At 39.0% G+C, this 14,860-nt stretch overlaps 1 protein-coding gene across 2 annotated transcripts in view; it reads right to left on the reverse strand.

Annotated features, from left to right (window-relative positions):
* The window catches only part of LOC115213643 (dynein beta chain, ciliary-like), an 884,597-nt gene that overhangs the window by 344,968 nt on the left and 524,769 nt on the right, over positions 1–14,860 (reverse strand). For both annotated transcript variants that reach the window (XM_036501971.1, XM_036501966.1), the window contains exon 31: positions 5,730–5,924. In XM_036501971.1, coding sequence (XP_036357864.1) covers positions 5,730–5,924 — 195 coding nt within the window. The remainder of the gene's footprint in view (positions 1–5,729; positions 5,925–14,860) is intronic.

Here is a 14,860-nt window from a genome sequence, read left to right on the forward strand (position 1 = left end):
AGCATGATTTTCATTCACTGTTGAGCCATGACCTGGTTTCCGCATTTTTGGGAAATGGTTTTCATACCCTGCTGAGCTTGGTCCTGGTGGTGTGGGTTCAGTAGTTTTTATGCGAATTGTACCCTTCCGGTGCATAAATTTGCAATTCTCGCCAAAACATTATTTTTTTCTCAGCGAATTGCGGCACATCTTTGGGTGAAGGAGTTCACATTCTCAGCCATTTTGGCATCCTTTTTTTCGATCAGTACCGAAGTTGATATATGGTTTGCATGGTTTGGGGTGACTGTACGTGCACCCTTTACCTGAAGGACCATGTTTGCACTTGTTGCTCCTGTAATGGATACATACTGGCCTTTCTTCATTTGAGCATTTGCTCTGAATCTGTTTCTTTTTGTGGGAAGTTTGGTCTTTTTCTGCAGGATCTCCTGTTTCTTGTTTTGTAGGTGTTTGCATGTCATTGTCTTCATTCTTGTCATTTACAAGAGGCACTTGGATGGCCTGTGTGTGGCAGGATTTATTTGCCATGTCAGTTTCGCCAATCAATGTCTGTTTAGAATGGCCTGTCTGTAGTAGGGTCCTAAGTTCATTCGTTATTGTGGCCCTTGGTGAACAATAACCGCATAGCCAGTGTAGGCCTAGAATATCTGGAATGGTGTGGTTATTTATCTTTTTTAAGTAGCACGCTTCGTGTATTCCTTGTCCACAGATGAAGCATGCCAAAGCTGGTTTTTGGCCAAATGTAATGCAGTACTGTTTGTCACACATTTTGCAAGTCTCCGGGAGGAAGTTTTCAATCCTTGTTATAATCCAGTTGGTGAGGTTTGATTTTGTGAGCTCAACTTGAACACCATCATTCAAGAAAGCTGCTGCTTTCTTTAACATCGTAAACTTACAGTTGGTGAAAATATTTTTGTATATTGCTCCACTTTCCTGTTTGATATCATATTTCGACAAGACACTTTTTATATCTTGATTTTGTGTTGATGAGATGATTTTCAATATGATGTCTGTGGCCAGGCAAGTGTTGCTCTCTGAGCTGGCAGTCCGTGGATTTCTGTTACCCGTCATCGTTTCCGTTACCCGTCATCGATATTGTTATATTTCAGGATGGTTTTTTTTTTTTCCCTCAAATACACACACACACTGTATTTTTGTTCTTCACTTATTTATTACAGTTCTTATTTTATCTTATAACCATTGTCCAGAAATCTTTTGTCACATTTGTGACCTCTTCAGCAACCTTTTCCATCCATGTGTATCCTCCTGCTCTGTTTAGTCTATTCTGTCAGGTAAATGGCCCTACTCAATATGTAGGAAAAGAGTAGGAAGTAATTCCATTTACTGCACCCAGTGTAAGTTATGAACACATAAGAGATGCAGTGGAATCACAAGTAGATTAACAGATAAGATCATTTTCATATGTAGCAGATGTGCAGGAACAATAAGCACCCTACCCCAAGAAACCAAACTACATCTCCTCTTCTAAACTGCATCTTTTTCTTCCTCATATTTCCTCTCTAAACACTATTATCTCCTACTCCCCATCTCTGCCCTCACTGCCTGCTCACTGTCTTGCTGCTCCCCCCTCCCCCTCTCTATACCCAGGTTCTTACAAGTTATTGCAATCCTCACTCCCTACTTCTCCTTCTTGGCAGTACCTGGCAGCATATATTATGACCTTCATACCTTGATGGCATGCCCTGGCAATTGCCACCATTTATCTCTCTCTTCCTTCCTCTACCAGTCCATCTAGGCTCTGATCTCTGTTACTTGTGAGTATACCCTGGCACTTCACCATCTCTCTCCTGCTCTCTTGCACTTTTTCTGTTTCTCACTCTCTCTTTCTCTTTCCCTTGCTCTTTCCTGTAGCTGGGTAGCCATGTATCTCCTCTGCAGCAGCACACCTGTTTCTACCCTCATTCTTGATAACTTCCTCTCTCTCTTCTCTTGCTCTTCTCTATGGCTAAGTATCTCCTTTACACCAGCATACCTGTCTCTGTCCTCTTTCTTGTACCTATCTCTGAAGAGTGGTTGATGTTAGGAAGGGCATCCAGGCATAAAAACCCTATCAAAACAGACACAGTAGCCTGATGTAGTCTTCTACTTGGCTGGCTTCTGTCAAACTGTCCAACCCACACTTGCTTGAAAGGCAGACATTAAACGATGATGATAATGATATATATATATATTTACTTATATAATTATATTTATTTTATTTTTTTGTCTTACTTAATTTTTCATGTTTCCCTCTTCTGGGTATCTTTTTCTCTCTGTCTCATGAATTTAAACCAGTAACAGTTTTCTGATAAACAATTTTCTGATTCCTGATGATTTGGGTTCTTTTTAAATTTATTTGATTAAAAATAATAAAATTAAAATTATGTCTCCTTATTATGTAATTATAAATTTGATGGTGTGTATCTTAATAAAACAGCTGTTGAATACAATGAACTATTTATAAAATTATAAAATGAATTATTTATGTAGTATGAACTAATTATAGTATAAACTACTTACAAAATTTATGTTTTTCTGTTTTATGCTAAATATGTTGCTCTTAAAGATCATTTTAGTTGATTTATGTATAAGCATGCAAGTGGATCCCATATGGATTTAATGGAATATAATAGCCTCTTGGAGTTTAACGACCTTTCATTAACTGAGCTTAGTTACTATGGATTTATTCCTTGATCTGTATACATCAATTCTTTATGTCTCTGTGTATTGTAATGATAGTTTATCTGTATTTTTATTTGTCTTACTGTCATACATCATCTTCTGCAATATACAAGGTGGTATCAGAAAGTTCCCGGACTAGTTCTGTAGCACACCAACAGGTGGCAGCACACAGTTGCTTGGGCAGTGAGAGCTAGCAGTGACCTTCATGAGGCAGTGTCATTGCTGTTTTTACTTTGCAAGTCATGAAATTTGTGTTTTTGTGATCATGTGTATACTGTAGTCTGCAATTTTGTCATGGGCAGGAAGTTGGAACAAAGAGCTAAAGTGAAATCTTGTGTTATCCTTGGGAAATCTTCTACAGAAATATTGGGCATGCTTCAGCGAGCTTACAGCAATGAGACAATGGGTCATACACAATGTTCCGAGTAGCATGGGCACTCCAAAAGTGGAAGAAATTCCCTGGAAGACAATGAGCGATCTGGAAGACAATGAGCGATCTGGAAGACCTGCCATGAGCGTCACTCCCAAAAATGTGGAGAAAATTCATCAGCTTGTGCATGAGGATTGTCAGAGGACAATCAATGACATTGCTGATGTTGTTGGTCAATCGTATGAGTCTGTGCAGACAAACCTAGCATTTGAATTGAACATGCATTGTGTCTCTACCAAGTTTGTCTCCAGCCTGCTGACTACTGAGCAGAAAGAACATTGTATCAAAGTCTGTTAAGATCTCCATCAGTGTGCCACTGATGACCCATTCTTCATGTTGAGGATCATCACTGATGACGCGAGTTGAATCTACAGGTATGACCCTAAGACAAAGCAGCAGTCATCACAATGGAAAAGCCCTTCAACTCCATGACTGAAGAAAGCATGACAGAGTCACAGCTCAATCAAGAGCATGGTCATCGTTTTTTTTACATCTATAGTATTGTGCATTGAGAATTATCTCCCAGAGCCAGACTGTCAATCAAGAGTTCTACTGCAAGAGGACATTCAGAGAAAGCGACTGGATCTGTGACATAATGACAATGCACCCTGTCACCAAGCTCTCCTCACTTGTGAGTTTCTCACCAAAATCAACATGGTATCACTTCTGTACATACTCTATTCATCAGATTTAGCATCTGTTGACTTCCATCTCTTCCCAAGATGAAAATGCAGCTTAAAGGTCACCGTTTTAACACTGGTGTCAAGATCAAGAGTGAATTGCTGAAGGTTTTTTACTCACTTATGGAAAATGACTTTGAGGCCAAATTTCAAAAGTGGTAAGAACATTGGGACTGATGTATTGCTGCACAAGGTGACTATTTTGAAGGAGATAATGTCACCGCTAATGTCACTTAGGTACATAAGTTATTTTTATTCAACATAACTAGTCTGGGAACTTTTTGATACCACCTCATATTTATCTCATTGTCAACTGTACTGGGTCTGTTTCACACTCTTAACTTTTCATAGTTACATGGACTGGTATAGCTTTGTTAGTTTGCAATACTGAATAGTTGCTTTCATACATCCCTATACTCTCTTTTTTTACTCTCTTTTACTTGTTTCAGTCATTTGACTGAGGCCATGCTGGAGCACTGCCTTTAATCAAGCCAATCGATCCCAGTACTTATTTTATTGGGTCTTTTGCCGAACCACTAAGTTACAGGGATGTAAAAACACCACCATTGGTTGCCAAGTGATATTGGGGGGACAAACACAGACACACACACACACATATACATATATATATACGACAGGCTTCTTTCAGTTTCTGTCTACCAAATCCACTCACAAGGCTTTGGTCAGCCCAAGGCTATAGCAGAAGACACTTGCCCAAGGTGCCATGCAGTGGGAATGAACCTGGAACCATGTGGTTGGTAAGCAAGCTACTTACCACACAGCAACTCCAGCATCTATACCAATTTATTCTATACAATATGATAGTATGTTCTGTTTGCAGCTAACTGTTCATTTCCTATCTTTCTGCATTTTGTTTGAAAAAGGGGTATTTCTAGGATCATTATACATGCATTACAATCTATATTCAATAGCATAGATATTTCTAAAGACATTTTATTTTTCTAGTAACAGCTATGAAATCTTCCAAATTTGTGTTCTAACAAATTTGTGATATCAATATGATGGCTGAAACTACACCATATATCCTTCAAATGAAAAGGTTTGCTTCAGAGAGGTAAAAGCTGAAAGCTTTTATTTTCTGGTTAAATGATCTGACTCTCTGGTTTTCACAATTTTCTGATATGTAATGACATCAGAAGTAGCATGTTTAATCTGGCTTGTTTTAGCCAGAAATAGCATATACAATGTAGGAAAGAGAGCAGACTAGCTATGAAATATCAACAGCAATCACCAGGCAACCCAGTAGGTTGATCTCTCAGCTATTATATAATTTCTCAAATGATTATTTATGTTTCAAACCTTACCCTTCCCTGTATTCAAATATTGTCTTCTTTGTGTATGTAACAAGAGGCACCAAACATGGTTGTGCAGTTAAGAAGTTTTCTTGACAATCTTGAGGCTTAGAGTATGCTACTAAAATGCATTATCTTAGGCATGTGTTTTATACCATAACTTCATGCTGAGCAATATCTTCTAAGTGTAATTTGGCTTACAGAGATGATGTAGAAACTAGTGTGTGTGCACACGCATACACACACATCTTTTGCCAATGCAAGCAAAACCAAATAATCTGTGCTTTAAAATATACTATATAGTGCTGGTTTTACTTGAGTTGTACAAATAATCTCTGTAACTCTCACTATGGATTGGCATCTTGATTGCTAAATGTGATACTAAAATAGTTATTTTTAAAAAAGTGACACAAAAAGTAGAGGATCAAAATTAAAAGAAAATTGTAATAATTACTTTAATCATTCAAGGTTTACCTTCGCTTCTTATACATCCTAGCTTGATACATTAAATGCCATAGTTGAATCATATAATTCTTTTATATAAATGACTATGGTGTTAAGAAAAATATCTTTGAAATAATACTCATTTCAAATTATTGGACACATACAAGAAAATCCAATACTTACTTTAAGAACAAAGCTTTCTTCTGGTTGCAATTTCTGATCTAATATAGCCTGTTTTATATTCTTCTCAAATTCAATGTTACGTTTCCGGGGTACATCCAAGGAAGGGAAGAGATCACTTATAAGTCCCATGAAAACTGGATAATCATCAGTCACAATTTTAGGGATGTTGAAATCTCGTAATGCTCTCATCAGTACCTACCAATATCAAACAGTGGCAAAATAAGTTCATTGTAAGAAATGAACTTGGCTTAATGCTTGTTTTCCTCTTTTTTATTTTTATCTTATATAGTATTTAGTTTCTAAATTAACTCTTTTAGCAATATGCAAAAACACTGAGCTACCTAAAATAACTAATGGAAAAAAAATTCAGTGCTGCCTTTAGATAAGTTTTATCTTTAAAATATTCAAAGAAAACTGAGCAGCTTTTAATTTTTTAGAGTGTAGTGTTTTCAAAATATCTTTGAGAGATTCAAAATGAAATATTTTCATTTCTCTTTGCATAAAAAAGTTGTCTGTGCATCTAGTGGGGGTTTAATTTTATATTGTATAAACATTATTTACATCATAAGAAATAGGAAATAAATCATTTTTAATGACAGAAATAGATAAAGCTATAAATAATAGAATGAAAAACACCCTTTGGAATGAAAAAGTCAAACCACATTTTGTAAAACATGATAGACATTCTACCAATGTACAAAAACAACCCTTCAAATTTTATCCACCCAATTTAGAAGCACTGTTCTTACTAGTAAGAATTACATGTCTCACAAACAACCTTCAATTTTTTTTTCCATACAAGGGGTTTTTATCCAATATTTTATGCACTATTATTTAGCTTTCTCTACTTCAAGTTCCACTATTAAAAACAATTTATAATATAAACATGCCCATTTAATATCTCTCAAAACAAACAATTTTTGCTGACAAGAACAAAACTTCTAAACTGGATGGAAAATGGAGAAAATTTAAAAGGTTGCTTTGGTATAAAGGTGGAACATCTGTCATGTTTACAGATATGGATTCATGTTCCACAGGCAGCATTTGGCATTTTTCACCCAATGTTTATTTGTTTTTTTTACCTAATATTCTACATGCTACAGTATTAGCTACTTCAAGAACCAACATTAAAAACAATTTATAATATAAACATGCCCATAGTTTTCATAGCTTTTTTTTCCTGAAATGTAGAGAAAATATTCTTTTACAGCATATTACAAAATTAAAATGGTAAGATGTGATTTGAGGGAGATTTGACTACTATTTCCAGCGTGCTGAGTTACCATTTACAAGGAGTAAAATATTGTTAGTCACTATGCAACAAGAAAAAGTCTCTGTCTCTCCCCCTCCCTCCCCTCTGTGAAAAACATATGAAAAGCTGTTGGTTTTACCAATAACTTTTCATATATTACAATATGTCAATGTTAACATAAATAAGTTTTTAAAATAAATACCTAATAATAAAATATATGAATACTTGGTAAAATATTACAATATACAAAAGACAAATTAATATTTGGTAATCATGTAAGGTATTATAGACTTTCATAAAAAAACTGTAGGGTTTATTATATTCATACACTTATACCACTAAATGTATATACATAAATACATTAAATACAAACAAATATATATGCTTACACAAACGTTCTGAAAGTTTTATCCATATATATATATGCATATACACTACGTATACACACTCACACAAACACTATATTCACATATATACATACATATGTATTTATATATATACACACATTATATCCATATATATATATATATATATCATCATCATCATCATCATCATTTAACGTCCGTTTTCCGCGCCAGCACGGGTTGGATGGTTCGACCGGGGTCTGGGAAGCCAGGCTCCAGTCTGATCTGGCAGAGTTTCTATGGCTGGATGCCCTTCCTAACGCCAACCACTCGGCGAGTGTAGTGGGTGCTTTTTACGTGCCACCTGCACAGGTGCCAGGGGGGGTCCGGCATCGGCCACAATCGGTTGGAGCTTTTAACGTGCCAGCGGCACGGAAGCCAGCCAAGGCGGCGCTGGCAACGTTCGGATGGTGCTTTTTATGTGCCACCGGCACAGAAGCCAGTCGGGGCGGCACTGGCATCGGCCACGTTCGGATAGTGCTTTTTATGTGTCACTGGCACAGGCATCACAACTACTATTTCCATTGATATTTATTTCGACGTTCATGTTCATGTACTTGACTCAACAGGTCTCCTCAAGCACAGTGGGATGTTCTGGGATCCAGGATACTTTGAATGGGCAGGGGCTATGCGGAACTGATGCAGGAAGCAGCCCGGGTCTTTGCAGTCACAGCATATCTCCAGAGATCTCGGTCCTTCGCCATTGCCTCAGTGAGGCCCAATGCTCTGAGGTCATGCTTGACTACCTCATCCCATGTCTTCCTGGGTCTACCTCTCCCCCTGATACCTTCAACTGTTTGGGAGTGGCACTTCTTCACACATCTCTCCTCATCCATCCGCAGTACATGACCATACCATCGCAAGCGTCGCTCTTGCACACTACATCTGATGCTTCTTATATCCAGCATTTCTCTCAGGGTGCTTACACTCTGTCATGCGTGCACACTGACATTACACATCCAGTGGATCATGCTAGCTTCATTTCTTTTAAGTCTACGCATGTCCTCTGCAGTCACAGCCCATGTTTCACTACCGTGACGCATGGCAGTTCGCACACATGCATCATACAATCTACCTTTCGCTCTGAGCGAGAGACCTTTTGTCGTAAGTAGGGGTAGGAGCTTTCTGAACTTTGCCCAGGCTATTCGTATTCTAGTGGTGATACTCTCTGTGCATCCACCTCCACTATTAACTTGGTCACCCAGGTAGCGGAAACTATCAACTACTTCTAGTTTCTCCCCCTGGAGTGTGACGGAATCTGTTTTCTGAGTGTCTGTGGTGTCTATTGTCCCTGTGCATCTGCCGCACATGAAAGCTATCTTATCAGTTGATTTCCCTTTAATGTTGCTGTACCTCTTATGCGTCCATAGCTTACATTGGGTGCATCTTATGGAGTTTCTACCTACACCTTTCCTACAGATCGAGCAGGGCCACCTGCCCGAGGGGGTGTGTGCTGAGTTCGCTTTTCTGCTTACTATAACTTTGGTCTTTGCTACATTTACTCTAAGGCCCTTTGATTCTAACCCTTGCTTCCACACCCGAAATTTCTTTTCTAGTTCCGGTAGTGATTCTGCTATGAGAGCAAGGTCATCAGCATAGAGGAGCTCCCAGGGGCATCCTGTTTTGAATTCCTCTGTTATTGCCTGGAGGACTATGATGAATAAAAGGGGACTGAGGGCTGAGCCTTGGTGCACACCTACTTCTACCCAGAATTCTTCATTATATTCGTTGCCAATCCTAACCTTGCTGACAGCCTCTCTGTATAGAGCCTGTACAGCCCTTAGCCATTCGTCAATCTCCAGTTTCTGCATCGACCACCAGATAAGGGAACGGGGAACCCTGTCAAAGGCTTTCTCCAAGTCCACAAAAGCTATGTAAAGGGGTACTTCTCCTGCAGTTTTCGGACCAGGAATATAGCATCAGTGGTGCTTCTACCTGGCACAAAACCGAACTAGATCTCATCTAAGCAAATTCTCTCCCTAATGAGATGGGTTATGACACTCTCTGTGACCTTCATCACCTGATCCAACAGTTTAATACCCCTGTAGTTATTTCTATCTAGAGCATCACCCTTACCCTTGTAGCAGTTGACTATGGTGCTGCTACACCAGTCATTGGGTATGACTCCATTATGAACTACCTGGTTTACAATGCGGGTGACTAGGCCATAGCCCACATAGCCAGCTGTTTTAAGCATCCCAGCAGTGATTCCTGATGGGCCGGGGGCTTTACCTGTTTTCATATCCTTAATTGCCTTAACTACAAGGGAACTGTCTATTCGGATAGCTGGTCCCTCTACTGGGTCAACATTTGGCAGGCTCTCCTCCTCCCATTCATTCTCCTCATTCAGCAGTCTTTCATAATGGCTTCTCCAAGCCTCTTTCTTTTCACCAACAGTAAAAGCAAGTGCCCCATCATCCATGCGGACACATTTCTCTCCTGTAACATCACTATTTTCTCTGACACACTGTCTGGCAATCCGAAATACCTCAGCTCTTTGGTCCTCATGTCGCTGGACATTGGCAAACTTCTTCTTTTCTGCTACATACCCTTTTGGCTACCTGGTACAGTTCCCTGCTACCCCCATCCCTCCAGGCTTTCCAGGCCCGTCTCTTTGCACTAATGGCTTTATCCACACCCAACATACACACAGAGATGTATTTTATCCATATATACCTATTCATACATACATATACGCATATATATACACATACATACATACATACATACATATATATATATATATATATATATATATATATATATATTATATATATATATATATATATATATATATATAGTGACGTATATTTGCCATTTGAATATGGCTAAACCCTAAGGGTGGATGCTACTGTAGTTTGTAGCCCCAGGAGGACACCTCCTCCAGCTGGCTATAGACACACTTTCTATGCCCTATCAGTATTTGCAAAGGGAAGCCATCCTTCCTGTCTTCATTTTATGATACACACGGACTCGAGTTTCAGGGTATTGACCCGTCATCGGCGTGTGACAATCATAGTTGTTGATGAGAAGTAGGTTCCCTTCACAAATACATATACTTTTTCCAGTATCGATTGACATTGATATTGAAAAAGTGTAATCAAACAATGATAAATCTCAGAGCGAGTTATAAACAGTAGCAGCAACACATCGTGACGTATATTTGCCATTTGAATATGGCTAACCCCTACAAGCATACACATGTCTGCACGCACATGCACACATGCATATGCATAAATATAACTATCATTTCTTATTTCTTAAATTATATGCAGGAGCTGAGGTCAAAATTTTCCAATTGAGGTCATAACTAATTCCCTTATCCTTAAGTTCTCATATATATTTATTTAAACCAGTGGAATTGTTCTTATTTCTGTTCCTAAAAGTATACAAATGGTAGGTCAATCGCTGTTTTATAGAGTTTCAGGTAGCCCCCACATAAACCAAATTATTCAATTGAGTAATTACTATACATTGGTAAACTACCTCTTTTTTATTGCAAGACTTATTAAAAGCACAATTATTATTATTTCTACAATCACAAAGTCTATACTGTTGTGTGGGGTTTACACTGGTTTGGTTAGTGTGCATGGTGGAGGTAGCATGTGGTGAAGTATAGCTGTTATTGTTATTCCTGATGTTATTATTAGAGCTGTTATTATTATTATGTTGGTGGCCAGGTTGGTTCTCGACCAACACGAAGGCTGCATTGTCAGAGCTAAGGCATGTTCGGTAAGCGGGGAGAGAACTAAGGCCACTCGATGGGCCTGCATGGCAGAGGTGAAGGGTGGCAACAAAGCGACCATTCGGTCTTTGGTGGACCAGATGTGTGTGATCTTTCAGCGGCACTTTGCTCAACTGTTCAGGACGAACAGTGGGATGAACAATGGGACAGACTTCAGTGTGTACCAGGACGGCCTACCGCAACTCTCAGCCAGCAAAGTGGAGTGCTGTGAAAGACCGATATCTGCCTGGAAGTAGAGGAAGTGATGAAAAGCTGCACGAGAGGTAGATCGCCAGGTTTAGATGGTCTGCCCTACGAGCTTTACATTTCAATACCAGATTTGTTTGTGGGCCTCTTGGCCAACGTCTACTGCAAAACAGGAGAATTCCTGCTTTTGTTTGTCGAGGAGTAGTGGCTTTGCTGAGAATGGACTCAAACAAGGGGGACGTGATAGGGAACTTTAGGCCTATCACTCTGCTCAATGCAGAGTTGAAGATTTTGGCCAAGGTGCCAGCCAAGAAATTGGTGCTTGTTGTGGACAAGCTGATTGGCAAGGCGCAGACATGCACCATACCAACCAGGTCTATACACAATAACCTCCATCTCATGCACTACATCATAGAGAGGGTGGGTAACGAAGGTGGCACGGGTGGGGCTTTGATCAATTAAGATCAGTCTAAAGCCTTTGATAGGGTCGACCATCAATACCTGGCAGCTGTTCTCAAGGCAGCCGGTTTCGGTCCGGTCTTCCACGGGTGGATTGCTGCTTTGTACAGTGGCATCTGCTCAGTCATAAGCCCAGTCTCCTCCCTCCTGTATGTATTGACTCTCGAGCCATTACTGCGGAAGTTGGAGGCTTTGAGGGGTATCCCATGCTATCTAGGATGTGGAAACAGTGTGTCTGCCTATGCCTACGACGTCACCGTAATGGTGTTGAGCCACAGGCACACTGACCTGATCGGCAAGACACTAAGCAAATACAAAGCGGTCACAGGTGCAAAGATTAATGCGGAAAAGTCAGTGGGCTTGCAACTGAGCACCTGGAGGGGCAAGTCCATGCCATCCTTGAAAGGTCAAGCAGAGGTGGCGAATGCATACATCACATCCGTCATCTATTACCGATTGACTGTCGTCCCTTGTCCCAACCGCTGGTTGGCCAAGCTGTTATGTTTGCTCTTCAACTTTTTGTGGAAAAGTCAGGTACCACTGGTCAGGTGCTTCATCTGCTGTCAGCAGCCGCTGAACGAAGGCCTTGGCATGCCGTGGTTACTGATGCACAGACATGCACTCAGGCTACAGCATCTCAAGCGTTTACTGGACGGTGAATAGGTGTGGTCATCCTTCGTCAGATATGACTTTCCGCAGCTTGTCTCTTTCACAGAGCTGCAATCTTGGATCAAACGCAGACCGAGAAAGGGTGCTTGGCACCTTGAGTGCCGTCAAGCTCTCTCTGCTCTCCACCAAGTGGGCAATGCAATCGGTAGTTGTTCCACTCTAGCATTCTATAGAGGGTTAGTGGAAGAAAAGTGTGACGACATTCTCAGGGAAACTCTAGGCGTCGACGATAATGAGTTAAACAGTCTGTTCAGAAGAACTTTCGGGCCGGGGCCCATGGATAATTTCCAAAAGTCCCTCGCCTGGCTGTGCTAATGAGGGCGCTGCCTGTTCGAGATAAACTCTACCGGCACAGAAGTGCCATCAGCCGGGCCTGCCCGAGGTGCGCCCAGGAAAACGAAACCATTCTGCATGCACTCGTTCAATGCCTGAGTATTGCTGACCTGTGGGTTTATGTCAAATAGCTACTGTCACATATAGGATGGATCTGGCTATCAGCTGAATCCATAGTGAAGATTGCCCCACTGACCTCCTTTAACCGGGAGGGCAAGGCAATTTTCCTTTGTCTGGTGGCTATAGCGAAAGAAGTAGTATGGTGGACTCATTTGAAAGGGCTAAAGTCAGACACTTTCCTCTTTGGCCAAGTCTCATCAACTTTTTCAAGTTCCACTTGAAAAGGAAGATGAGAGTAGAGAGAATATTGAAAGGTGGGTGAATGTCAGAAAAATGGCCAGTATGAACGGACCAATTCTGAGGTTACACCTGTAATATAAAAAGGTAAATATAAAAGGGGAAAGGGGTTCTCTACCCCTTTTTGACCAGGCTCCATGGGTTCTTCCATGAGTAACCTTTCGAAGTGCCTCCCCCTATTAGGAGTTTTACTTGTTATATAATTTTGTTGTTATTTTGAATGCTTACACGGACCTTTCTATTGGACAAAACCCTTTGTACATTTCGTCCTGTATTTGTCCTTACATGTTTTCTTGATTTTTGTTAGCCCTTGTGGCCAATAAACCAGAATTAATTATTATCTTTATTATTATTATTTTTTTTTTATTGGAGTAAAAAGTGTCGAGTTTTTTATTCTTCATGGAAGAGATAATAGTAGCTAGGTTATGTGTCAGGCTATGACCTATTCTTATTGTTTTACTATTAATAAGTTCCCAGTACTTATTATTTCTTTTAATAAAGTGTTTGTTAATTAGTTTAAATATGGGTTTAACTAAGTTATTTTGATTTGCATAGCATATGGTATTATTAGCCATAGAGTATCATTTCCTTAGTCCGCATAATTAGGATTACTATTTGTTGATCCTTTGCTTTTATTTGAACAATAATTATTATTGACCTTCTCACATCAATAAGTATGTCTATATTATTATCATTAGTGGAGCTAACGACAGGTATCTGTTTTGGATTTTTTGTGCTATTTATTTTATCATTATTATATCTGAGTGTATTTCTAGGATTTTAAAATTATTTTTATCTTTATTACTACTGTAAATGTTCTTATCATAGGTATCCTTAACATTTTCATTATTATAGGGAATATCTAATTTTATCCTAATAACCTGTATTTTTGAGTGCTACATTATATTTTTTTATGCTTATTAAAGATGGCTTCATTGGAGGATAGATGGGAGATTCTTTTGCTGATATTTCTTAAAACAGCTCTTTTTATTGATTGAGGATGGTTACTAAAATTATAGATGTATCTTAAATTAGAGTTCTGTTTCATATATGGTTCATGTAGTCCAGTATTTAGATTACAATTTGTGTCCAGATAATTAATAGAGTAATTTTCGTTTTTTATAGTAATAGAGAGACCAAATTTACTGAAAAATCTATATAGGTGCTTCTTTAATAGTTCTAGGTACCTATTAGAATAATTTCTAACTATAAAAAGTGCATTGTCTCTATACAGACCTCCTCCTAATTCGGGGAATTCTCTATTTATGCTATCCAAAAGGTAAATTCCCACCAAGTCTGTCACCTCAGCTGAATCTGGTGAGCCCATTGTAATATCAAAGAGATTAGGGGTGTCATTTCTTGCCCATAATTTGTTATCAAATTTGATAACAGATTTATGAGCTGTAAGTATAACATTAATTTCCCTCATACTTAAATTAGTATATTTTCTTGTGAAAATAAGAGCACTGTTCAAAATAGTGGGATTAATTGAAGAGTAGTAATTTGGTATGTCTATTTGCAGGAATTTATGTTTATCCTTATTTTGTATATTGGAGAACCAGTCCAATGCACTTTGGGCATTATTCCATAGTTCTAGCTTAATTTTGTTCTTCAGTGTTGGTAAGTATTTGTCTAAAATTACCTTACTGAGTTTACTTATGTCCAATTTATTGGGACATATTAATCTTACTTATGTTTTATTTAGGAAGTTATCCTTATGGTCCTT

Source organism: Octopus sinensis, linkage group LG1 (genome assembly GCF_006345805.1).
Source record: "Octopus sinensis linkage group LG1, ASM634580v1, whole genome shotgun sequence".
NCBI lineage: Eukaryota > Metazoa > Mollusca > Cephalopoda > Octopoda > Octopodidae > Octopus > Octopus sinensis.